This window comes from Ursus maritimus, unplaced genomic scaffold (assembly GCF_017311325.1).
Source record: "Ursus maritimus isolate PB19 unplaced genomic scaffold, ASM1731132v1 scaffold_2, whole genome shotgun sequence".
Lineage (NCBI taxonomy): Eukaryota > Metazoa > Chordata > Mammalia > Carnivora > Ursidae > Ursus > Ursus maritimus.
Genome location: NW_024424452.1, coordinates 33,042,998 through 33,070,852, shown reverse-complemented (window position 1 = coordinate 33,070,852; position 27,855 = coordinate 33,042,998). Strand labels below are relative to the sequence as shown.

Sequence of the window (27,855 nt, the reverse complement as noted above, 5' to 3'; positions counted from 1 at the left end):
CAACAGGAGAAGAACAGGAAACACGTGATAAGAAAGGCTGATAGCCTATTATAGTCTTGTACAGAGGATATCATGCCAGGGACTTTGTCACGCAACCCTATGAGGTAGGGTCTATCATTACTCAGTTTTCCAGATGAGGAAACCGAGGCTCAGAGACTCTGACCGTGAGCAGAGAGTTCAAGCAAACAGTGTGAGCCCCCTTTCCCGTGTGTTGCCGGGAACTGGTAATAAATAGTTCAGAGAGTTGCGAGAATAAATGACATAACCCATGTAAATAACTTCGTTCGTTCTCTGTGCACAGCACACTCTGCACATGTTAGCTGGCATGATTATTGTATTATTTGCACAGATTGCCCCTTTAAAATTAAAACCAGAGAGAGTGAGACAGCAGCACAGACTCGACTATCACCTTAGCTTTTGTTTGATCAGTCCCAAAGGCTGCCCGCATTAACCTACTTGAGCTGTAAGTGGCAACTGATAATCATATCAATGTACGTTCTCAGTGTTTCTTGCTAAAAATCCCACGCAGAATCTGCCCCTTGCCTTTTGCCCAGATTCATTAGGAAGAGCCCAAATCCTACAGCCCGACTACCTCTCTCTCTGTCGTTTGGGATCTTTCTCACTCTCTCTGAGAACTAAATTAATGAAGAGTATTTGGTTAGTCATGTTAGGCAAGCCGTTCCCAAAATAGCACCTTCCATTTTGGTAGCTTCAACTCTGCAGCTGCTGTGTCTCTTCGTCGTCTGGGAAGAAAACTTTCACATTAAGAGTTGCTGATGCGGATTTTCTTTCTTCCCCCTCTCCGCGTTGATGAGCGCTTGGCTCCTGACAGAAGCGATTTGGCTCTCAGCTTTGTAGTTCGGAAGAAGTTGGGTCTATAGATTTTCCCCTAACTCTCCATTGATGTGTTGAGCTTCAGAGGGAATAATACCTTCACGTAAAGCATGTTGCCTTCTCAAGGAGTCCTCCTGCATCCCTATGGCGTGCCTATGATTGTTCCAGCAGCCCCCTACTTCCCCGGACTGATCCAGGTAATTCAAGGCCATTGCCAGCAAGCAACTTAACTCCAGAGCGCTCAGAGTAATAATTGGAATTTTTATGGTTGAGAAAGCAAACACTTTTAATACAGGAAAAAGCCCTCGTGTAGTCAGTGGGAAGACAGTAGGAAATCAAAAAGATGGATCACCCTAATCTGGCTATTGACATCTCTCATGGCTGAATAAATGGTGTAGTTGAGCTATATTTGCTTGTATTGATCTGGCTGCTGTTTAACATTCATGCCTTTGCTTTAGGAGGTTGACCACGGGGCAAAGGATTTGCTCTCCTTCCCAGCTTTCTGGGGGACTCAGTCTCCCAGAGCAGATCATGAGGCAAAGTAACTTATCATGAGGTGACTTGGTTAAGAGCTTTAACCCAGAAAATAGAAGGAGCATGAAACATGCATTAATTCATATGTTTGCCTTCTTGTGAATTGTCTATTTTCCTAGAGGCTCCCCCTCCCCCGACCTGGGTTGAGGGGTGGCATTGAGGCAAAAAGGAACACTCTGTTGATGGTGAATTTATGAAGTTTAGAGATTATTCTAGGAATCCCTTACTAGCTGTTTACATCTTAATGATGGCAAGGAAGGGGAGGATTGAAATGTGCTTGGGTTTTACTTTTAAGGCTATTAATTCTGTGCAGGGAGAATCATCTACCAATAAGATACTCGGGGCTTTTTTCCCTTACCATAAGTTTGTCTTTTAAAACAAGCATTGGCTTCTGGGTGTATGTCTGAAGTTCTCTGTGGAAAGCTAACATCGAGTCAGTGACAGAGCCTGAATATCATGGGAAACCCAGATGCTTCGGTAGTTGTTTATTTGTTTGAGAACAGCCATCCCTTCGTAATAAATCTGTATCACGTTTCTACAGGAAAGGAGAGCTAAATGTCTTTTGTGTTCACTGTGCCCTTTCACCTTTATTCTTGGCACCCTCCCCAACTATATTTTAAAATTCTGCAATACCCTAGCTTGTTCATTGAAATTTCTGGGGAGGGTTCTGGTCAAACACATTTTTTTTTCCCCTTTTCCAAATGGTGCTTGTGAACTGTAAAAACTTTGGTGATCTGAGACATGCAGGGGTGATTCTACATACTAACAAAACATGCTGTCCTCCTAGATTTATGGCCATTGCTCAGTTTGGAAACTCCTGTATGATGTCTGAGAAATAAGTGGACCGTCTGGAGAATGGTCCTTCACAACATGGATATTGGTCCATCTTTCCTGGCATAAGCAGGCCCATGGGACGCACATGGAGTCTGAAGCAGGACTCCATGGCAAACTGGAAGGCCTTTTGCTTCTATCGGAAGCTTGGGGTAAAGGTCGGCTAGTGGAGTTTTGTCAGACCCTCTGCCGCCCCGTCCGATAAATAATTACAAGCAAATCGTGCCCTTCACTCTATGCTGATTGATGCTGAAATTGCTTTTGAAAGTTCTCATAAGTTCCTGTTATAGATTAAGTGCCGGTGTAGGAAAAATAGTGGCACCCACTGAAATGGGTGAATGTAATCAGGCTTAATGGACTTGAGAGCTTGTTGGGAATTAAATAACTATCGATTTGCTGGAATGTTGCTGTCATTACGAAATGCCACTCTGGACGTATTACCCCAATGATAGATGAGGAGACGCACAGGGCAGCTGAGAAATTGGGGAGGCCCTATTTCTTCCTCCTTTGCAGAGTGTTTGAGAAACATATCCAGTTATTTTTGGGAGGAACAAGTGATTTTACTTGCAAATCTCAGCCCTATCATACTTTGTTTTCCCAAGTGACACTTCTGGTAACTAGTTACCCATAAGTCAGGAGAGCAGGGCAGTGGGGAGCCTCTAGACCAGCTGCTGTGACATATTCATCTTCTTCCTCTCCCACTGCCCTGGAACACACTGAAATGCTACGGCTAGAAAGAGACAAGCTTCATTTCTGGTTTGCTGAGAGAGCCTATGCTATTTACCCATTGGCATCAAGAAACTCAAATCACCCCATTGCAGTAACATTTGCAAGGGGAGGAAAAGCAGCTCAAAGAGAGAAAAATTGTAACACTCACTCACTCACTCACTCACACACACACACACACACACACACTCACCTTGCAGCTGAGGCTTCTGACACCAGCTGTCCTACATCCCAGCAGGCTCAATCAGCTTGCTTACCAATTCCTTGACCTTGTGTTTTTTTTCACCAACTCTTCAAGAGTTGCAGGAGCTTTCCTGTAGGAGTGTACGGTGCCACCCACCCCTTAATAATGTCATCAGCAAGACATTAAAGTGATCCAAAATAGTGTGTGTACTCCATCATCGGTAGTAAGTTCCCTGTGACTGGAGATATGCAAACAGAACTGTAGTGGCCACTTGACAGGGTTGTTGGATCAGAGTTTGAGATTCCTCCCAAGGTCTTTCCAACCTCAAGAGCCAACAGTTCCGTGGCAGAAGAACTTCCGTTTCGTAATTCTTTCAAGTGCCACTTTTTTATTCATATTAGCATTGCTCTGTTTTGGTGTGCTCAGTTAAAGAAAAAATAAATAATTGACCAGACATCAGAACAGGCTTTAAGGGAGCATCACGTTGTCCGGCAAAAACAGAGAGTGGAGTTGTTTTCTACTAATTCTAGGGCTGTTACTCACCAGGGTCTTTTGTTACGGAGTTACCACTGATCCCCACATGCCATCCCTTAGGAAAGCCAGGTTACCATACTGGATCTCCCGAACCCATCATCTCATGTCTGAACTTGTTGAATATATAGCAAGGTGGATAGCTTTTCCTTCTAGCCATGTAAAGAATTCCAGAATGGCCGTGTGGGATTGAGCCGAACAGTTTGGACAGTTTCATGGGTAGTGAGAGGCAAAAGAGAAGCGGAAAAGAGTAATATTACCAAGTGCATTATATAAACATTACTCCTTTCCCTTGGTATGGATCTCAATCTTGGACTCTTTGGATAAAAAGAAACAATGTATGTTCCTATCGAACCTCTTTATTTACTTCTAAATGTTCTACAGTACCTTGAATGATCAATGTGCTGTCTGATCTGAGAACAAAGAAAGTCTGACAAGTCAATTATCAGTCAGTCTTGAATCCAGAAGTTACCAAGATGACTAATCCAAGCCATGGACCACAGCCACACAATTCCAAGCAACATAAGAAAACAGTGGCTTTGTCTGTGATTAGTCTGTTTGTTTAGCATTTAGATGTAATGAGCCCATGGCTCTAGGTTGCAAGTTCAGACTTGCACCCCTCGCTGTGCATCTCTGTCCAAAAGGTGTGCCCTTTGATGACACGTGGCTGGATCATTCTCCACACTGGGGCAGGTAATTCCCATCTCATCTAGGTATTACAGGTAATGGATCAAAAGACTATTTTCCTAGATGAAAGATGGTATAAACAGAACTCCATGTGTGTCCCCACGTGTCTGTTGATTTAGTTATTCATTCACTGCTAACATATTCTATATCAGACACTGCTCTGGGTAGCCAGGACCCAAAAGTGATAGTTACAGCCACTGACATGTAGGTTCACAGCCCATGGAAGAGAACACTAGATAAACACAAAGCTGATACTGCAATGAAAGCAATAGAAAAGCAATGACAGGGAACAATTATTGAGTATTTGCCGCGAGCCAGGTGTTGTGCTAAATACTTAGGTACATTACCTCAATTTGTTCTTACAAAATCCTAACGTTGGGTACTATTGGCCTACCATCCCTTATCTGTAATTTTAAATTCCAAAAAGCTCTGTAAATCAGGGGTTTTTTTTGGGGGGGGGGGGAGTTTGGCACCAAAACTCATTTGGGAAGCAAACTTGACCTGAAATGATGTGTGGCTATTTATAGACTTTCTTTATCCCACTTAGTGTGAATATTCATATATTTTGCTACAGGGATATTTATGTGTTTGATTTCAGAGTGCTGTCCTAGACCCTGCTGAGGGTGTTACATAATCAGTGTTTCCACTGAAATACCTTTCTGAAAAAGTCAATTCCCCACCCCCCATAAAAATTTGAATTTCAAAATGCAGATGATCCCAAAGATCTCAGATAAGGAATCACAGTCCTGCATTATGATGCCCTTTTTGCATATGAAGAACCTGAAACTGCCACTTGAGAAATGTAACTTGTCCAAGGTCACAGGAATGTCAGTGTCAGAGCTGAGATTTGGATCAGGTGTGTTGGGCCAGAGTGTTCCCTCTTCACCAATCTATTGTTGACGTGCATCCATGGGAATGCGTCTGAAAACATAGGAGAGGGGGTAGGTGGATGTCTTCTACAGTAGGGAAGCGGGTGGTTCAATGGGAAAGGCGGCATTTGAGTTGCTCTGTGGAGCACCAGCAGGCATTCACTGGGTAAGCTAAGGAGAAAGCTCTTCCTAGCAGAGCAGAGCACCTGGGTGAATTCATGGTGTTGGGGTGACACATCAAGATAGAGCTTCAGTATCTTCCCCAACCCAGTGGGACTGTGGAATTTGACATTGTTTAAACATAGGACTCAAGAGTCCAAAGACATAGGTCAAAAGGGGCTGGGAGGAATCTCAGAAATGAAATTTCCAAGTGCTTGACACAGAGATGGGCCCCGAAATACTCTTCTGTGAACCCAGCGGTGTCCACTTCGCTGGATTCGAGTCCTGAGCACACTTTGCCGTCTTTTCTCTCTGAGACTGTAAGCTCTCTGGAGGCTGAATGTTTTCTAACTTAGAGTTCATGGAGTAGGCAGCGGCCGAGAAATACTGATTAGTGCCTGTCTGATTGGGAGAGGATTGGTATGAGCAAACCCTGTACTCTGGCATCACTGAATTTAGCGATGCAGTTTATGACAAATCTACATACGTTTGTAGTGATGCCAGGAATTACCTAAGTGCTGGTTTTGACAGTGGACCAAGAGTAACAATTCCCACAGAAAGGTGGGGAAACATAGTAGCAACTTGCAGGTCATGTGGATACATTTCTGGGTGGACTTAAAAGACATAAACTTGTTTTGGTCTGTGCGAGTAGAGCCATTTTCAGATCCTGGTATTACTGCCCTGCAATGTTATCTACATGTTTGGAGTATCTGCTGATCGGGAAAGAAATCAGAATGTACACCTGATATAAATGCTAGTGGTGTCATTTACTTTGAGACTGCTCCGTCTTAGTCACTAAGTGACTTTTCTGTGCTGCCAAAGAGGCCATGTCAACAGCAGACTAAATTAAAGAGTCAGGGAGGTGGCAAGGAGAATTTGGAGTCAAACAGGTCCGGGTTGATATATTGGCTCTGGCATTTACTAAGCGTGTGGCCTTGGGCTTGTCAATTAACCTCTCCAAGGCTGTTTGCTCAGCTACAAAATGAAAGCAGGAATACCTGTCTTGCAAGGTGGTTGTGAGCTTTAAATGTGATTCATCTCCTCATTCAGCAATTATTTATTGAGCACCTACTGTATGTCAGGCTGTGAAGTAGGAGAGGGTGATGAAATAGAATAGAAATAGAAATATAGAATAGAAATATAGAATAGAAAACACACAAGACCCTTTTCAACATGAAGTTTATATCCTAATATGTAGGAAAGATAGGTATATATATTTGTATATTTATATATCAAGACAGGTGTTTATTCTGCATTGTTCGAGAGACAGAGAGAGAAGCATGGTGAGCGTTTAGTCAGGATTCTTTTATTTGTAAGCAACAAAATCTAATTCATATTGTTTGGAAAGGAAAAAGAAAACATCTCGCTTCAGGCACAGTTGAATTCAGAGGCTCCAACAACCGAAGTCCTCTCTCCCCAGCTCCACAGTAGTTGTCTTTTCCTGATCTTCATTCGCAAGCACACCACATCCAAGTGGTGGCAAAAATGGTCCCCAAGCAACTCCGGCCTTACAGCCTAACCCATCTTTGCAAGTCTCTTTCCCAGCTGTTCCTGCAAACATTCCACATAGCAGTCTCCTTGGCTTAACTTGTAAACCATGCCCACCCCCAAAGCAATCATCTTGACTTGCTGCTCACATCAGAGCTGGAGGCTGTAGTCCTCCCAGACTGAGCTGTAAGGGGCTGTGAATAGAGGGGGAAAAATAAGTTCTGTTCTCAGAATAGGGTGCTGGATAGGTAAATACCAGGTTCTCATGATCAGCAATAGTAGCTGAAACTATTACAGACATCCAGGCATGTTTTTTTCTCCCCTGAACCCCGCATACACCCTCTCCAGGGAAGGAAGTGTGGGATTCTGATCTTGATTATCCTCTTTGCTTGGTGCCAGTGATCAGAGTCACCAGGCAGTTGTGCACCTTGTTTCTCCATTAATGATCCAATGTATCAAAGTAGGATATGACAGTTTTACTCAGTATTTTCCCACCGAAATTAATTACAGTAGCTGTCTTCCACTACTGTATGGTATGTTTAGAGCATTCCCACTATTTTCCAGGTGAGGACACCAGGCATGATCTAGGGAAGTAAAGACAGTCTGATGAGGACATTCAGTAACACCATAACCAAAGCGAGGCTGGGCTTCTCATGCAACAACATCATTTCTCCTATATTAGCAATACATATATAAACAAATATATAAAGCAAGAAAAACTGAAGCCTTCTAGTTAAGTTTGAAATAATGTGGACCGTCCGTCATTCCAAAGCACTTCGGAGACGCTAGCAACTTGCCCCGTTCTGTTTTACAGAAATGCACGTTTTTTTTTTTTTAATTAAAAGATTAAAGGGACACTGTCAGTCTCTTCTGATTAATATCAGTCCTATAAAAAGGATGTGTTTCTGCAGCAACCCTCTGTCATTTTGATCATTTTAAAGGCGTGCTATATCAGCAAGTCTGCTTTTTTATAATATGCTGGCACGGGACAAGCAGAGCTGGAGAGACTCGTGGATTTCACACTCCACTTTGCTGCTTTGGTGTTCAGCAATCTGAGCCTTTGATGGTGAAGCAGAGCCCCCTCCCTGTCTTTTAAAGGTTGTTTTGGGTAAGTGTTTTCCCCGGCTGATTTATGACAGAGATACTCACCCCTATTTATGTTTCTCTCACGTCTAAAGATAGTCCTATCACACATGCATCCCACCAGCGTGCAAGCAGCCAGCTCATCCTCTTGATTAACTGCCGAACCTTAAGAGGTGTCCAGAAACATTGAACTCAGTACTCGGCAGGTCTTTACCTCTGGGCAACTGGGACCATTGCCTTCTGCAAAGCCTAGTCTCTAGCTTGAGCTCTTTGGGTGGTAAAAGTCAGAGGCAGAGACATTGTGACATATTTATTCATTATAATAATTATTTGTGGGTCGTGGGTTCCATGTTGGGTTCTCTTCTAAGCTCTGGAGACACTGAGATGACTAAGACCCAGTGTCTGTCCTTGGAGGGAGCGTGCATGGCCACACCATTGGCAGGAGAGTTAGAAGTTAAACACAACTGCTTAAAGGTAGAACTCTGTAGAATCTCAGCCCCACTCACCCCACCCAGTATGGGGTCCTTACCACTGTCAGTAGCTTAGGCTGTCAAGACGGATTTTTCTACAGCCCCAGGAAGATGGCTCCCTATAGATAGTTTCTCCATCCTTCCCAAACGACAGGAGTTCTGATACGTTCCAGGAGACAAAAGGTAGAGTTTTTTTGTTTGCTTGTTTTTGTTTTTTTCTGAGGAAGAAGGATGAGAGTAAGAACTGTGTCTCTGAAGCAGTGGCCAGTTCTGTCTTGTCCTACCTTATATCTGGCTCAGAGTAATGCAGTGAGCTCAGCATATCATGCTGGGGGAAAGAGGGTGGCTCCATCAGCTGCTGCTTTTCCTTCCACTCTCTAATCTGCACCGGCTCCTAGAGGTGGCGAGGATTTGGAGGAGGCAGTCAGCTTGTGCATCCCAGGGTGTTCTCACAGAGTGCTCTCTGAAGAACTATTTCTTCTTATTTCATGAGGCATCACAGTTAAGGACTGACATCAGAGAGTTTAGAGTGTAGTAATTAGACCAGGGGAACCTGAATCTGGCCATGACCTTCTCCTGGTGATTCTGGACAAGTTGCTTGACCTCTCTGAGCCTCCACTTGCTCATCTATAAAATGGTAGTGATACGCGATATTCTCTACCTCCCAACGTCAACGTCAGGAATAAAAGAGTGCAAAAGTGGCCACACCCAAGGCCTTTGCAGTACGACCACAATGCTATTCAGGCAGCATGACATAATGCCAAGGTCTGGGTGCCCCGCTTAGACCAATTTGAGTAGGCATCTTGGCTCCTGTGTGATGTGGGGCTTCACCTCTCTGAGCTCCCATTGTCTCGACTTGACAGTGGGAGATGGTCTTACTCGCTTCAGGAGGGAGCCCTGAAGATTTGATGAGATGATGTTTGTGGCACATGGAGAGCAGCACCTGCTCACTGTAGGCACTCCGTACGGATGGCCGGCATTGGTTTGTTCTCACAATTTCTGGGTTGCTGCACTTTCTTTTTCACATGAAAATGCTCTAGGTTTGGGGGTGAGTGGCACATTTGTAGCTCTCTGTTCCCTCTCTCCATGGAGATTCTCGATAACCAGGGACTTGCCTTTTGGTGCAACTGGACAGAGTCGGGTGCCATTGGGGAATGCTGTGGAGGAGAGAAAGAGATATATACCACCCTGGGGTTTGACATGCGTAGCCCATGGCCTTGGGTTGTATCAGACTCACCACCCTTCCCATCGCCTAAGTCAGTGGGCCTGGGGAGGGGGGCTGCCGGTCACACACAAAGCAGGATGTACAGGTCTCACTCATATTGAGTCCTTGCCCAAATCTTTGTCCACTGGCTCCAGTAGGACTTCTGGGGCTGAAACTGGAGTTGGCTGAGAGGAGTGGACTTTGAAGGGGGAAAGAGAGGCCCACCTCCCTCCCCTCCATGTGGCCATAGCCTTCTGAGGACAAACTCTTTGGGACCACCCACACCCCTGTTCCATGCAGCTCTCAGCACACTGTGGGAGCTTAATAAATAATAAGAATAGCTCCCATCTGTCAGCACCCGGTGGCAGGGAGGAGTGTGAGTGCAAGACTGCCGACTGGCACCGGGCAGCTTGTGGGGAGCCTTCGGGAAAAACACGGTTCCGAGTCACTTCGAGGACCTCCTCCATCTATGTGTTCTCCAGTCCTGCTACTGATCAGACTGCGGGCAAGTTCGTCAACTGTCTGCCCTGGACCCCAGATTGTCTGCATCAGAAGGGCAGGGCCCAGTGAACCGTGTGCTTCACCAGCAATCTCGGGTTTCCTATGAGCAGCTGGATTTGGGAACTGGTGTTGCCCAACAATGCTAGGGCTTTGTTGTGGTTTAAAAGGGGCGAAGGATCTGCCCTCTAAACGGACGGTGTCATAAACTCATTCTTCGTCATTTTCTTGGAAGAAAATGCCTACTGGGCTTTTCACATTTAGTTATAAGAAAAACAACAGCAGCTGCTTGTTTTCAGGCATTTACAAGGTACCGGGAGTTGTGTATGGCACTTCACCTATGGTATCTAAGTGAAGTATTGTGTTTGGGGGAGGAAAAAGCAGGCTAACAGGATGATGTAGGGTTGTGTGCTCCGGAGTGGGTACTTGGCTCATCTCCTGCCTCAACCTGTGTGACCTTGGGCACAGTTGCTCCCCTCTCTTGGCAGCGTTAACTTTCTTGGGTGGTAGTTTACCAAAGCATGTAAAGCACAGTGCCCAGCGTGTAGAAAGTACTCAGTAAACATATTAGAAAGTTTATTTCCAAGTACAACTGCAGCACTACCACAAATAACACCAGAACTAACGATATAATAGACGTACTATTGAGTGTTTGCAAATACATATGTGTATTGCATATTGGTTAAGAGTGTGAGCTCTCGGGACAGACTGTTGGGTTAGAATCTCAGCTTTGCCTCCTTAGGAAGTTCCTATATTGCTCTGTACTGCAGTTTTCTCATCTGTTAAATGAACACATTAAAAGCACATAAATCTCTGCTTTACTATCCTCTTCCACTGCATGGGGACCATTACCAGAGCTGCTTTTGAGGATCAGATGAGTTAATATTTGTAAGGTACTTATCATGGTACTTGGTATATAGTAAGTCTCAATAAGAATAGGAATAATAAGGGGCGCCTGGGTGACTCAGTCCATTAAGCATCTGACTCTTAATTTTGGCCCAGGTCATGATCTCAGAGTGGTGAGATCGAGCCCCGCATCTGGCTCCAGCCTGCTTAGGATTCTCTCCCCCACTCCCAACCTCACACTCGCATGAGTACGCACTCTCGCTCTCTTTCAAAATAGATAGATAGATAAATGCTTTTTAAAAAGATTTTATTTATTTATTTATTTATTTATTTATTTATTTATGTGAGACAGTGAGTGAGAGAGAATATGAACAGGGGGGAGGGACAGAAGGAGAGGGCGAAGCAGACTCTGAGCAGGGAGCCCACTCTAGGGCTCTACCCCAGGACCCTGGGATCAGGGTCCAAGCCGAAGGCAGACACTTAACTGAACCACCAGGCCCCTAAATAAAAGTTAAAAAAAATAGAAATAATAATAACATAAAGATTAGATAATATTACATAATATATATTATGTATATATAACATGTGTTACATATAATACACATATAATATATATGTAATTTTCATATGTGTTATGATATACTATTACATATAATTATATAATGATACAGGAAGTAAAACATAATAATTATGTGTAATATTATGTAACATTATATAATCATATTGTATACTATTTATGATTATATGATACTATGTAATATAGCAGTAATATTTTTATAATTACTGTATTATAATTACATGCTAATAATTACATTACTATTATTTCTACTGTTGCTACTGCCGCTGGTCACCATATCGGGTATTCTCCATAGGGTATATAGCTACTGCTCCAGACCATCCTGGAGAGACTTGTTTTCCAGGGAATTGAGGCCCAACCAAGTAAAACAACCTGCCCTAGCTCTCAGGGCTTGGAAATGGCCGCCTTGGGGATGCCCCCAAGGACCACGCTGTGCCGTGTGGCTTTGGTGCCTCTGCTCCTCCTCCGCGGGGGAACAGCCTTGGCTCTTCCCTGTACGACCTATTCTGAGCGGAAGGCTAACAGGGTTTTGTGCCGCTGTCATTTCTGATCAGCTTTCCTCCCTCTGTCTTGCAGCCTTCTGTCAGGAGGTCTTGTTCCCCTGTGGAAGCCTGATTCCTCCGGGAGATCAAAACGGGAGGTGGGGCGGTGACAAACGGCAAGGAGGGGACTGCTGGGACATGGTCCTTGTGGCTTTGTTTACAAGACCTTCTCTTTGGTTATCAATGTCTAAACCTCCTGGAAATACACTTTCTGTTTTCCCTTTAAACACAAATCAAGCAACGTTACCAACACACATTCTCTGTCAAACATGTCAGTTACTCCAGGGGCCGCGGACAGCTTGCAAGCGATGTCTTCTATTGTTACTGTGGTGGTGTGTTATTTCTCCCTTCAACAGCTCTGCATTTGTTCTGCTGAGAGGTGTAAACACCGAGGTGCCTGCTGTCTGGGAGGTTTTGACAGAAAACGTGAAATTGACGTGGACCATCCAATGACCATCTTAATAAGGCGGCTCCTGTGGCCTCGTAGAGACTGGCTGTGCGGGCAGCCCTGTATTGCCTGGAGCCTTTTCCAGGAATTTGGGTGGGGGCTTAAGGACTCTAATGAGCTAGGGCTTGTTTCGCACCTGGCGTTTTGGCAGGTGGTTCCCATTGTGACTTAGCTGAGGGACTTGGTGCTGCCTGCCAGAGGGCCTTAAGATTTGTGTGGGGGCTGAGCAGATGTTGGATGCGTTCACCCATCATACAGAATGCCAGTCATCAGCTGCTGAGTCCTGTCCCTGTCTGCGTTGTAAGGGACCAGATCTCCCACTTGCTGCATGGTGATGGGGTAGCCTGGGGATGGATAAAAAGCCTTCCATTGCTGAGGGTAATACAGACCATATGGAATTCTTATCTGTTCAAACGGTCGTGGGGTTTGGGTGCGCAATGCAGTCTGCATGTGTATTTTCTTTAGTGTTTGGTTCTAGCTAGTCAGAGCTTCACTAAGGAACACTTTGTAGAGCTCTCTCCCGGGGATGGGCAAGGCATGTGTCTGATGACATCTCTGCTTCCAGGCTTTCCAGCTTTTCCTGCTGGCATTAGTTCTAAACACCCAATCACAATCAAGTCCCCTACCCTCCCTGGTTAGGTGAATGTTCCTCTCCCATCTTGCTTTACTCTGTAGGGGTCTTGTTGCTGACACATCGTGGTATATTTCACTGTCCCATGTGGCCCAGAAGCTCTTGCTTCATTCATGCCTTTGTGTTCAGATCTGCTCTGATATCAGAGATAAATTAAGAACTGTTCGGCTTTCTATGGGTTGAAAGATGACAGGTGGTTTTGAATATCAAGAAACCAAAGATGATTTTTGAATGTGAGTGTTTTTGTTAAGATCCCTCTGGTTGAGGAGCAGAACCTAATTCTTCCTAGTTTAACAAAAATATAGTGGGGGGGGTGTTTACATTTTTACGGGTTTTGAGGTATAACACATAGGCAATTGAACGTGCAGAAACTCTTGGATTCAAAAGGGGGAAAGCAAAAGAAAACCAGTCCAGGGGAAGCACAGGAGGTAGGGCAGGCCTAAGGACCTCGGCAGGCAGAATATGTGGACATTCTCTTCAGGTGAGTGGTCCTCAGCCAGGGGTGGTTTTGCCCTGTAGGGACATTCTTAGTTGTCACAATCAGGGGGTGGGAGTTGCTGTTGGCACTCTACAATGCATAGGGCAACCAGAATTATTTAGAATTCTCCAGAATTATCTGGCTCAAAGTGTCAATCTTGCCAAGGTTCAGAAACCACAGTGACTCAGCTACAAAGACCACTAGCCATCATGTCTCCATTCAAGTTCCAGATTCCCAGGAAAGAATCTGATACATCCAGCCTGGGGTACCTTTCAACTTTGAATTAGTGAGCTACGTCCCAGACCCCCCTGTACTTGGAGCCCATTTGGAGTCTTGGTGAGCAGTCCTGGGAACGAGGTCGGGTGAGGATTGCCGTTGAGCCAGAACCTATCCCAGGAGATGAGTCTTAAGATGATTTATGGATGGCCTTCGGTGGGCCTCACCTGTGGCCAAAGTCCAGCCCTACTAGTGCGTTTCACACAGAACCGTCCACCTGTGGGAAGGTTGTCACGCCTTGGTGCCTGTCTCAGCAAGCAGCCAATTTCTTTGGTCTTTGATTTAAGCTTGTAGCTTCCTTCTTGGGCTCCTTTCCCACAGAATTGAAAATAACTGTTGCCCTTTTATCTAATTATAAAATTAATGCAAGATAAATGCAAAATAAATTTTGGTAATTGGAAAAGGACAAATACACACATGCACATGTACAGACACAAACACGCAAACGCTGGCACCATCCAGAAGTAACCACTTCAAACTGCTGTCCATCTCTCTCATCTTTTTCCTGCGCATTTATTTTCTTTCACAAAAGTTCCCATACTCTCATCCTATACATCAACATTTATATCACTTGCAGCCAGCTTTTTTTTAATATAAAAAGCTTTTAAAAATAGAATCAATTATTTTTTCAACTAATAAATATCTTTCTGTTCGGAACATTAAGACTAAGGTGATCGCTTACGACAAAACTTGTAGCTAATATCTTAAGTAAATGGAGCATCAGAAAATTAAAGCATTTCAGTCAGATGGAACGGAGAAGATGGGGCTGAAGGAGAGGAACCAACCATCTATCCCCAGGGATTAGAGGATTAACAGAAGAGAGAGGCAGAGGTTGGCTGGCTCCAACCAACCACGTGGGTGGCTTCTACTCTCAGCTTTCTCCTAAGTTCCATGAAGTGGGGGCTCCAAAAGAAATGCTTCCCTGTGAGGAAAAGAGAAACTCCATCCCTCATGGAGGGATGAGTGCACGTATGACTCGTGGAACACACAACTACCCTTTAGAAATCTGACCAAAGTTCATGCCCATTTTAGGACTAAAAACCAAGCTGCTCAAAAGATCAAGCTGTCTTCCGGGCAGTCTTCTCTCAGAAGCCGAGACTGGGAGACAGACCAGACTTGCCTTGTCAGCTCTCATCACTCCTGCCTGAGTATTTCTCTTGCAAACCAAATGCACGTCTAGGGCCCAAGATCAGTTTTCAACTTAAATGACTTCACTTTCTCTCTTAAAAACTAAATCCTTCTCTTAATTCCCTTAAGTCCTAAAAGTATAACATTTTCCCTTTATAGATTGGAGGAAGAAGTCCCGGAATGGGCTTGCCCATGGCATTAGGATGAGGTGAGCCAGCCAGCCCTTGCCAGAGCCCTTTTCCAGCCAGGAAAATGTAAAAGACCTTTTTGTTTTTTGTTTTTTGTTTTCCAATCAGTAGCTTACCGGTTATTGTGCTCCTCTTTCCATCTTTATATCTGACCCTCACAGTCAAAATGAGGGTGATAACAGGCCATGTGCATTGTGGAGGCCAAGGAGGGGGCTTAGTTTGGAAATTCAGATGTCTCTAGATTGGTTTCCATATGTATCCATTAATGTAGTAAATATTTATTGAGTGTTCAGTATATGCCGGGCAATAGGTTTGCAGGGGTGAATAAGACCACTCAGATTTAATAGAGGAAAACAGGCAATAAGAAGAACATCTGATGGCGTTATGTATTATGAAAAAAATAAAATGGATTACATGATAATCACTGAGAGGGTTATTTTGGATGCTTGAAGGATGGGAAGTGTGAAGTTGAGCTCAGATCTGATTGACAAGGAGGAGCCAGCTGTGTAATGTCCTGGTGTAGAGAGTTCAGGCAAAGGGGACACATGAAAGCCCTAAAGGCACATTTGGGACTAACAAGGATGGTCAGTATGACGGGGACATGGTGGATGATGGTGGAAGAGGTAGGACATGAAGTCATACGTGTGGTTAGCAACCAGATCACCTTCAGTCTTCTAGGGCTTTGCAGGGAGTTTAGATTTTGGTCTAAGACAGTTGGAAAACCATTGGAAACCTTCAAATAGAGGAATATTCTGACCTGATTTTACATTTTTAAAAGATTCTTCCAGAAGCTAGATGGAAGATGGACTAGTGGTCTTTAGTGGGACAATGTGGGAAACAGGGAGGAGAGCTAGTGTGCATTCAGTGGAAATTGCCAACACCAAGGTATCCATGATTGGCTAATAAATATCCATTCCTCATGCCGCCATTTCTTGAATCTTTATTGACTAGAGAATTCTGCCCAGAAAGGAGGGACAGTTTCTGGGGGGCAGTTTGGAGCAGAAAATCACAATGATTATGGAAAGAGAGTGAGAGGAGACTGGGAATCATAGAAGTGTGTCTGTGTCTGAGGGTCTGGTAACTTTTGTGGCTTCAGGGGAGTGCAGCATGTGTGTTTAATTGTTAATGATCCAAAAATGTGTCCAAGGGCTACAAGCAAACCTGCTCGAGCATGGGAGATCAGTCTTGGGCGCTTTATGAAGTCTTGTCGTACCAAAGCTGTGAGCAACATCTGGTGAGCCATGTGCTAGTGGACTGGATTTTCCATCACAGGACTGTTCTGTCTTAGGGCTGGCTGATTTTCCTCTTATTTTATTTTAGCAAAAGTAGGGAAGACCCCTGGGGGCTAGATGTCTCACTTTTGTCATATGTGACAACAGGAACAACCTGGGAGTTTGGATTCAGACAGACCTGGATTCCAGAATCAGCCTTATCTCCTATGAAATTTGATCTTGAATAGATAATTTTACCTCTCTGAGACTCAGTTTACTCATGTGTACAATAGAAAGAAAGGTTTGTGTGTCCGAGACCATGAGTGCTTGATTCATTCCTTGGGTAATTCGTCAGACATTAATTGAGCACCTACTGTATGCAAGATGCAATGCTAGACATTAACGGCATGATGCGCAAGGAGTCAGATATGATCCCTTCCTCAATGGTACTTATGATCTCGTGGGAGAAAGAGACAAAACCAAGAACAGAGCAGGTACAATAACACATAAGTTGATGAATTATCATTGTAGTGAGTGCCATGAAGAAAATAATGTAGGAAGAAAGAAAGAGTTACTCATGTTAAGGACAATTATGACGCCCTGTCCTTGACCTCACATCCCACATTGTCTTGAGGTCATTCTTCCCTCCATTCCTCTCTTCTGAGCTTCCTGAGTTGGTCTTGGGGACAACTGACACTGCACTCGTCCACGCCTGAAATACACATGTCCACAGAGAGCAGCTGATTTGCTGTGGGGCAGGGGAATGTGCTTTTCCAGAGTTTAGAAGCCACCTGTTTCTGGGAGTGCCATGGAAACACACATTCCGTCACTTGATCTGGAAGCCCAGGCAGAGAATTTTCAGCTGTCAGCAGCTGTGTTTCCTAACTGCTGCTGAGAAGTTTCCAACCCCAGGAAAAAGTCCATCGTGACCCTCACCAGTGACTGGAAGCCACTCTCTGGAGCCGATAAAGAAAGAGGGACTCCCGCAGAGTGATTCGTGGGCATGGATTCTTCACTGGGGTGTCTGGAAATTTCCCCTCGAAGTATATGTCAAACTGTGAGCAGATGGTCTTGTGGTGGAAGGGTTTCCAACTTCCGGTTGATTCTTCCAACACACCCCATGCAGAAACGTACTTGAGAATCTCCGCTCCAGAAACAACCATGGCTTTGTGGCTTTGTGACTTCTGGGTGGAGAAAGCCTTTCAGAGGAGGTCAACTGGACATTGCAATACAATGTAACCTAAATCTTTGTACACGTCCCCAAACAGGGCAGAAGGGGCTGGCCCTACCCCCCACTCTGGGCCAGATGACCAAGTAGGAGGGGACTGAACGTTCCATATCTTGCTCTCGGAAGTTGCATCACCCCATCCCAGATGCGGTTGCATGCCACCCTGGGATTGCCTCCCCCTCCCTTTCACAAGTTGCTGTCAGCTAGGGAATAGCAAAGCTCACAGGGATCCATCTGCACGAAATCTGCTTCGGGCTCCTCCTCTCTGCTGTTTGGTGAGTCCTGTTCTCCAGGGCCCTTTGTTTCCAAATCCCAAGGACAAGTAAGGTGGAATAGAATAATAAAGAAAGCCAGAAGTTGTGGCCCTTCTCTAGGAAAAGTGAGAGTGGCCCCTCCTACACAAACTGCCTGAGTGGTACTTTTAAATTTTCCATGCAATTCGCAAAGACCCTGGTACGGGAGTTCTGAAGACTCCATTCTTATTGCAGACCTGTCCTTGGATGTCTGTGCATCCATGAGCAAACCTCCTGGCTTCTCTGTTGCTTATTTGTGTGCGTACAGTAAAAGGCAAAAGAGATGAAAGCAGAAGTTTTCAAACATACATACCCACCTGTGTGTGCACACATGCACATACATGCACACATGCACACACATACATGTGCACGTGCACATACATACAAGTGCTCACATAGATGCACATCTGCACATACACACGTGTGGACACATGCACACGCACACATGCACACACACACACACATCCCACTTTTGCAGATGACTCCATATTTAACGTCCCTGTGTGGACCCCGTAAGGGGAACCCAGAGCTTTGTTTTAACCACAGTTTCCTGAACGTCAGACCTTCAACTGCTTTGTAGCATAAACACTACTATATATTTAACACTATGATATAAATTGATTCAGTTTTGTAAGTAGTATAAATTAATTTACAAAAGGAAACTTTCCATCTCTAATTCAATCAAACCTCCCCACCAAAAGGCATCAATAAATAATATCTACTAAAAAATACTGATCGCATCAACTAGAATGGCGTTAATAAAAAGATGGACCATAACAAATGCTGGTGAGGATGTGCAGAAATTGGGACATGCATACGTTGGTGGTGGGAATGTAATATTTTGCAGCCACTTTGGAAAAGAGTTTAGTAATGCCTCAAAAATTTACATGCAGAGTTTCAGTATGGCCTAGCAATTCCACAACTAGGTGCAAACCCAAGAGGATTGAAGATAACACAACCACACACAAACACTTGTGCACAAGTGTTCATAGCTGCATTACTCATGAAAGCCAGATAGTGACAAGAACCTACATGTCCGTTGACAAATGAAGGGATAAACAAAAAGTGGTTCATCCTACACTGGGAAGTCACTCGGCCATGAAAGGGGACGAAGTACTCATACCTGCTATAACACGGATGGCCTGTGAAAATGTTATGCTTAGTGACAGAAGCCAGACACAGAAGACCACATATTATATGATTCCAATTATACGAGGTGCCCAAAATAAGCAAATCTATAGAGACAGAAAGCAGAAGCTGGGGGGAGGAAGAATGGGGAGTGACTGCTAATGGGTACAGGCTTCGTTTTAGGGGCAATGAATATGTTCTGGAATTAAATCGTGGCGGTAGTTGCAAAGCTCTGTGACTGTCTTAGAAAACACTGAGTTGTACACTTTAAAGGGTGAATTTTATGGTATGTATTGTAGCTCAATGAAGAAAAAGATACACTGAAGACAAAGCAGTGTTATCAAATACTCTGTTACTTGTGTTTGCTGATGGTGTTTGCCTTGTCTGAGGCCTGTTCTCTCGTAGGAAGATAAGGGAGGTTTGAAAGTGTCCCAAAGATGGCATGAAAGCAAGGTGTCACCAACTGAGTCTCATCAAGCAGTCAGAAAAACTGAATGAGGCTTGAAAAGGGACCCGTTTCATAAAACCTTCTCAACTTACCTCTTCCACCGCAAGTGAGATGAAGTGCTTAGGGTTTCCTGATATTCTAAGTACTGTGACTTGTGCCCATCTTCAGTACCAGGGACTATCAGGAGAGAAGGAGGTTGCTGTCACTGGGGAGAGTGAAATTCTCTAGAATGTGCCGCCCACTGTAGCCCCACGTAACTATTGCGATGTAACGTAAGGTAAACTGTAGACATTTCCAGTGCTCGGTAGGTACCTGTGGTTCGCCTTTACTGTGTCGATCAGCATAATATAGAACATTTCTTTCATTGCTGAACATTCTGTGGGGCGTCGCTACTCTGTAAGATTGAATTAATTAAATTGCCAGGTTATGGTCTCTTTCTTCTCCTTTGCCTTTCCCTCATCTGAGCAGATTTGAATGCTGAAACGTGAGAACAACGTAATGATAATAAAATTAATAGTTAATATTTACACTTGCTCTGTGCTGGGTGGTGTGCTAAGCATTTAACAGGCATTATCTCAGTTAATCCTCACAAAAATCCAAATAGGCAGGTACTGCAATTATCCCAGCTTCATAGAGGAGAAGCCAAGAGGCAGAGAAGTTAGGTCGCGTGCTCACGTTCAGAGTGGGAGAACGGGGAAGCCTGGGATTTGAATGCAAGACAGTCGACTCTGTCTTCTCTATCCGTCAGTCTCCCCCTGACAGAGGGACAGATCCCATCCCTGGCCCCAGCCTGGGTTCTGCTAAGATCCCACAACTCTCTTACTTTTAAAACTGTGATGTAATGATTATATTTTCCCAAAAACGGTTCCAAGAAATAAATGAGAACGCAGAGTAAAGCATGTGAGTCTGTCTCCCGCATTCCCCTCATCTCTCCCCCTCCCCTACAAAGAGGTAGTTCATGGTAACAGATTGGAGTGATAGTCTGACATGCCCCCATCCCTCTCCCATGTCATTACGCACATGCGCATATGTACAGGGACACAGTGTGCATGTTTGAAGTCAATGGGATCACATCCGCCTGCATTGTTTTGCTACTTGCTTTTATATATCTAACAACATGTATTTGACCACCCTGTCTTGTCATTACGTAGAAGTCTGCCCCAGTCTTCTGAACAGACTGCACAAAATTCTATACATGGTCATACCACAATCTGTTTAGCCATCTTTCCATTTATATCCATTTTGGTAGCTTCGGGTTTTCTCTTTTGCTGCAGCGATGCTGCCAGCGAATGCCCTTGCACACCTGTGTTTGTGTGCACGTATGAAAATAGGCTGAGGGCAGAATCCTAGAATTGAGTTCGCTGGCTCCCCGGGTGTGCGCATTTTATATTCTAATAGGTACTGCCAAATGCCCTCCGGAAAATGGCTTGGCCAATTGTTATTCTCTCAAAGACGGTATGATAGACCAGTTTCCTTGCTTCCATGCCAAAAGTGGACATCATCAATCTTTTAAATTTTTGCCAATCTGTTGGGTGATAATTTCTTTTCCTTTCAACCTTCAGGGTCATTTACACCTCCCTCCACCTGCTCTGCGCAGGCTTCTAGCTGCTGACAGCCAAAGGCATTTTGCTGGAGGCAAAATGAGGTCAAGGCCAAAAAGCATATTTCCTTTCAGTGGGAGGGGTGTTTACTTGGGTAAATATGGTATATGCAAGATGCCTCAGTGGTCGGAAAGGTGAAGAAGCCAGGTCCAAGAAGCCCCTCCAAGGCTGTGGGTCTCAGCCCTGCTGCTCCAACATATTGAGTGATGCATTATAATCAGTTATAATAGGGAATATGTTCATCTAATCATTTATTCACCAGTAGCAGTGGGGCACTAATTCAGTGCCAGGCATAGTTCTAGGCACTGAAGATACCGCCCTTAACAGAGTCAAGGCCCCTGTTCTTATGGGACTTAGTTTCTAATGAGTAGGGATGGAGGCAGACAAGCAGGTGTGTGCTCCTTATGGAGAGAAGAACGGAGTGAAATGAGAGAGGTGCTCCATGACACAGACACCAGGGTGTGAGGGGCTCTCCTAAGCAAGGGTGGTCAGCTGAGGCTCTCTGAGCAGTGACACTGAAGACAAGAACCAATTCAAGAAGGAGCATCCCACCGAGAGGGACCAGCAAGCACAGAGCATTCAGAGGAAGCCAGTAGGGTTGGAGTCTCGCGTTAAAGGGGAAGGATAGTGGGAGGCCATGTTGGGGAGGCAGGCGGGGGCCAGGTGAGGTAGGGTCTTGCTCAATGCCATAATAAATTTGGATTTGTATCGAGTGGTGATAAGAGGCCCCTGGAAAGTTTTAAGCAGGGCAACAGCACAATCTGGTTTATTCTGAGAGCTTTAAGTTAAAGGTCCTTACAATTCTGAACTCTGTGAACGCTTTGCTTTTTAAATAATACAAATACATTAAAGAAGAGTTAAACGTTCTCTTATAGGAGAGCTGTGCTCAGATGTGTTGTACAGTGCCTTCTCGAGTGATGGAGGAAAGGGTTTGGAGCCAGCCTGAGTGGATGTAGAGTCGCGCCTAGACTTCTGTCTGCTGTGTCTGAGGCAAAGCTCATGATCAAAGCATAGCAGGAGCTTCGGCTTGTCTTCTGTACGTGAATGCTGAGGGCCCCTTCGTGCATGACCGTTGCATATCCAGCAGGAAGCCTTTTTGGCTTGGGCACCAGGGACCTGCCTGAGCGCAGAGAGGGAAACAAGAGGGGTGCTCTGTGACACCAAGGCCTGGGCATGGGGGCCTGTCTGGAGGCGTCCTGCATCCAAGTGAATGAGCTTGCTCCAGAAGGTGCCAGGGCCAGAGAAGGAGAAGGAAACCCCACACTCATGGTCTCAGCATTTAGGGACACAGGCATTTTGGATTCTACAGGCACAGACACTGCTGTCAAATCACCCTGAGTGGGGTAGACAGGAGGAATGAGAGCGTCCCTTTGGCCGATATCAACCCAGTGAATAAAAATACCCATGGTTATTGTCATTATACTCCCAGTTTTTATTCTGAATAATATTTTAGATAGAGACATTGTCGATACAGAATTTTCAGTGAGTCAGCAACATCAGTTGAGCCTCATGGAGAGCAAGCAGCATGATGGTCATGATGGGGGTGGGGCAGAGAAAGTACAGGTAGAATGATCTGGGTTTTCTTCTCTCTCCTCGGCCATGCCTTTCCCCTGCACATCTCCTGATCCCCATTAATTAAAGGAATAAAGCCCACTCCTCTCCCTCTCTTTTCATTCTGAACTACCTTGTTCTGCCCCTTATCCTGTGCCTGACCCCTGATTGTGCGTCGGTGCCTCTGACCCACGTTCCTGCACTCCAAAGCAAACCCGGCACCCTGTCTCTGGGCCATTTCCTGTCTTCTGCTCGGAGCTTTTGCCTAGTCCCGACCATGCCAAGGTCTCTCTTGTTGCCCTGGCTGGGCTGCCGTAGAGGAAAATGGGCAGTGGGAGATGCTTCCCCTGGCAAAGTGGTGCTTTCACCGCTTTATTCTGAGTTGGATCAGGAGAGCCTGCCCATATGCCTTCTCCCCCTGCTTCCTTCCCCACTGCCCTCTGAGCTCTCTGCTCTACTCGCAGAGAGAGATGTTCCCAGCCTCCCTCTGATTCCCGTTTATTTGTTAATTTTTTTTTCTTCCTGGCAATCGTGGGAGCAGGATTTGCTGTTGTAGCAAAACACATTTCATTTTTATTTTGACTGCCTCTGTCTTAATAGCGAGGTCTGCCTTCACCCGCCTGAGAATCGCATTATCTTGCATGTGGGCTAATAAATAGTGCAGTCTGAGACCTCCACTCAAACCAGCCTTGTAGGAGTAGAACATTTAATAGGCTGATCTTCGATAGATAATTTACAAGACTTCCACTTCTTATTGATTAACTTTCATAACTCACTCCAGAAAATAAATTATGTATCTGTTGTCATTGCATTGGATATGCACAAACTGCCCTGAGAGGGTTGATAAACCTTTAGAAGAATTCATAGCCAGCTCAGCTCCTTCTACAAATAAACCATGAGAGAGCAAAGCGATGGCCATGCTCCTAAAGGGGGCAGGTGTCGGCAGCATCAGAGCAAATAATCGGCAAGCAATTTGATACGTAATGACAAATAATTCTGCGATTAGCACCTGAGTTTTTCCATGGAAAAACTAAGGTGCCCCTTCAGTCCTTTTTGGTAGGAGGAGAATGGCCAGGGTGGAAGGCAATATGGTGGTATTAATGTGATTAAGCCCAGAAAGTAGCAAAGAGAAGGTTATGCGTTCATCAGTTAGCGTATCGGTGTAGCCAAAGAAACTTGGGTTTTTAAAGACAAGGCATGAGAGAATTTTGCCTTTGACTCCGATTTCTTTATTCCCAATGATTAGAATTTCAGATCCAGAAAAGCAAAAGCAAAACAAAGCAAATATATATATATGTATATATCATATATATTGAGATTGCTGATGAGGTGTGCTACATACAGCAAGGTGTTGTGTTATCTATCGAAGATCAGCCTATTAAATGTTCTACTCCTACAAGGCTGGTTTGAGTGGAGGTCTCAGACTGCACTATTTATTAGCCCACATGCAAGATAATGCGATTCTCAGGCGGGTGAAGGCAGACCTTGCTATTAAGACAGAGGCAGTCAAAATATATATGATATATATATCATATATATACATATATATCATACATATATACATACATATATATACATGATACATATATATCACACATATTTATATATATATTTTTATATATAATATAATCATAAAAGCAAAAACAAAACATACATACATAACATATATATTTATATATATAATATAAACTAGATTAAGTATGTTTGGGGTGGAAAGTATGATTTTGGTTAAGCTCTTTGCTCTCTCCACATGTGAACCCTGAATCACATCAGAATTACCGGACACAGCATAGCCATCTAAGGAAGTACAGAAAAATGTATGGGAGTTAAACTCATGCACTTTAGGTCCATACGCCTGGCCCACAACCACATCTACACCCGTGACAAGGTCACATGCTGTGACCTTTCAGCAAGTCTTGGGATCTCTGTGAGCCTCAGTCCCTGGCCTTGACTCAACAGGGTTGTTTTGAAAATTAAATGAGGTGGCATGCATAAAATGCTGATCACACATGAGCACCTGACAGATTGTGCGTGTGTGTGTGTGTGTGTGTGTGTGTGTGGTACCAGGGAAAATAATTAGCCTTCATTAAGTAACTCTTGCTGTTCCTCCCCATGGAACCTGATACATGGGGCTGCCCACAAAAAGAGCAGTAACTTGATGGCAGATGGTCACCTGCGTTTTGAAACACCTGTCCCTGTGTCCTGATCGGGGGCTCAGGTGCAAAACCACTGTTTGCATTTTGTGTCCACAACACCTTGCTGTATGTAGCACGCCTCATCAGCAATCTCAAGGCCTTTGTGTGGAACCTCAGATTCAACCTCTCTGGAAAATTGATATTTTCACACCCCGTGTAGTGTTCATATGGTTGAGCCACCTTAAATATTTCCTCCAAATACAATGAAAATATCATACAACCAACAGAGAGATGAACAGAGCTTTCACCTAAGTTATATACTATCTAATACGCTCTCCATATTCCACATATTAGATGCTACATACTACGTAATACGATGCTGTGTTGGATACTAAGAAGAGCGTCAGAATACTTCAGACAATTGAGAAACTGTGATCAGTTCACAGCATTTCAGAGAAGTTTTGAAACAGTGGCTCTGCTCCCTCTTGTATGGCTGAAATGAAGTGTGTGTGTGTGCACGCACACGTGGTAGGGAAAAGGTTAGAAGCCTTTTCTAATTCTTGGAAAGCTCACGGCCCCCATCCTAGCTACGGACACCACCAAAGGAGCTAGCGTCGGCCCCATGCCCAGGGAAGTGGGCTTTGGAAGGACTTTTCATGGAGGTCACAGCACAGCCAGAGGAATTAGCCTCCCCACGATGCAGCACGCCTCCCCGTTACTTGGAAAGGCCCCATCCCCGGGATTCATTGCAAATCTTTGCTGGATGAGGTTGTGGACACACTGCCAACATCTGACACTCTGGGCTTCCTTTCTCCCTGCCCCTTTTGGCTAAGTCCCTTCTTTTCACCTCCCCTTTCTTCAGATGGGACCACTAATTAGATTTCCACATTCTAGCCTCTCCTCCCAGAGATCTCCCTCGGGTCACCTTGAAGTCTTTGAGTATATATTTACAGTCCCTTCATTCGTCTCTGTCTGTGGAGAGGCACGTCCACTGGGTGGGAATGTTTCTTCTTTCATTCTAAGCGCAGCCTCAGGCCCCAGCCCTTATGAGCCATGAGTAGAAAGAAAGAACCCAAACCAACCGAACAAAGGCACTGGCTTTGTGGCTAGATGGATGTTTTCAAACTGTCCACCTCTTCGATGGGGGGTGGGGGGAGGTGGGGGGTGGTCTCTGGAGCACATGAGGAAGGCCGCATGCCCGGGAATGGAAAGAGCCCACGTTCCTGCCCCTGGAAGTGCTGTCTCCAGGCCTCGGCTCCAACCTGCGGGTGAGCCAGCGCCGTGAGGCCAGTTCAGGCGTGTGCAGGTTCCGGACTCGAAAGACCCATGTGTGTCGTTGCACCGGTTACAGCAGTTCCATCTCTCCAGGCCTGCCCATAACAGTGGTGGGGCGTCTAGCAGCACTTAGACGAGGCCTAAATGGACTCAGAAAGCTTTGCATTAAGCAGATGTTTACTCTTGGGGAAGATTAAAACCATTTTGCATCAAAGAATGTGACAGTGGCACTTTTCCAAAGCATGAAAGAATTCTTTTGCTTGACTAAGACTCAGTCCATCCCCTGCTTGACACCCTGATGGTCCTCAATATGGGATAAATTCAGGTGAATCCAGGTTAGACTAGGTGAGCCCAAGGGCAGCAGGTAACAAAGGGGAACATTTCCTCTGCAGCTGCTCTGGCCTTGTTTCTACTCATAAGGATAAGTAAGCAACCAAAACATCTGGGAATCACCTTCACACACCCAACAGAGGTGGGAGACAGAGAGGAGACCTGCCTTGACTGTGACCATGTTCTGCCTGACCAAGTGTGAGAAGCTCGAGACGTGCTCGTGAGAGTAGGAGAGAACACATGTAAGATGCTAGAGGCTGAATTGGAAGGCGGGTTGTGTGTAGGCATGTGTTTTTGCGTGCATGCATTTTGAGCGCTTATTGTCATGGGAAGTGGCTTAACAGTGAGCAGAAAGTCGTATGTGAGAGCCTGTGTGTTTTACAGTGTACCAGTGAACAGCTCAGATGTGGGAATCAGATGTGCTTGAGTTAATTCTAACTCAGTGTGTACTGGCTGTGTGACCTTAGGCAACTCAGCCTCTCTTAACCTTAGTTTCCTAATCTGTTAAAAAAAAAAAAAACAAAAAAAGTCCTACAAGGAGTGTTTCCTGAGCTTAAACAAGATGCTTTGTAAATCACCCAGCCTGCGGCCTGATGGGTGAATTGGATTGGTTGGTCAAAGCTGCTGTGGTTGCTGCTCTTATTATTATTATCATTATTGCTATCGCTGGCATTGTTGTGAGAGACTTTGGCAGAGTCAGAACCACAGAGAAGATCACAGTGAGCCTCGGCCCTGACTTTTTGTGGCCTGGACCCCTTGTCTTCTGTGATGTTGGGTGGGAAGCTTCAAAAGAAAAGACGAGGCAGTGGAGACATCATGGCTCCCACCTAACTACCTATACGTTACTTATCATGAGTGAGACTCCTGACTTCATAAAAGGGGTAAAACAAATCCAGTTCCAGACCCACTACCTCGTGCAGCCCAGGAAATGGCCAGTGTAGAGCACTGGGAACAGAGTGCGGCCCAGGCTAGATTCTTCAGAAGAGGTCACCCCTGGAGCTAGTAAAAAATAAATAAATAAAGACCGGGCTCTTTAGGCCTCTCTTCCCGGCAAAGTGCCTGGTATAAAATGGGCCACGTGTCTTTTAAGGCAGGACGCGAGCAGCTGGATAAAGGTCACCACTGGTTCATAGAACCTTTAAACACACAGGGACCTTATGCCATCGGATCCTTTCTGCCGGCACCACTTAAATTGTTTTGTTGGAGGACAAAACCTTTTTGCTTAAGGCTAAGTACATTTTATGGAGCATTTAATGACCCTTCCGTAAAAGTTGGAGTAGCTGTGTTTTGTTTCAGGGGCTGGAGTGAGCTTCCAGAAGCTCCCCTGCCCTTCTTGCTATTTATCATTGGGGCGGAGGGGGAGGGACCAGGCCGGTGAGCACATGTGGGCTTCTGTGTTTCATCGCTGACACTGCAGCACAAGTGGGAGGAGGCATATGGCCT

The 27,855-nt window shown here is 45.0% G+C and overlaps 1 protein-coding gene across 3 annotated transcripts in view; it reads left to right on the top strand.

The window, feature by feature from the left end:
* The first annotated feature begins 944 nt into the window (after window positions 1–944).
* The window catches only part of RBFOX1 (RNA binding fox-1 homolog 1), a 331,573-nt gene continuing 304,662 nt past the window's right edge, over window positions 945–27,855 (top strand). For all 3 annotated transcript variants that reach the window (XM_040635353.1, XM_040635351.1, XM_040635352.1), the window contains exon 1: window positions 945–1,031. In XM_040635353.1, coding sequence (XP_040491287.1) covers window positions 945–1,031 — 87 coding nt within the window. The remainder of the gene's footprint in view (window positions 1,032–27,855) is intronic.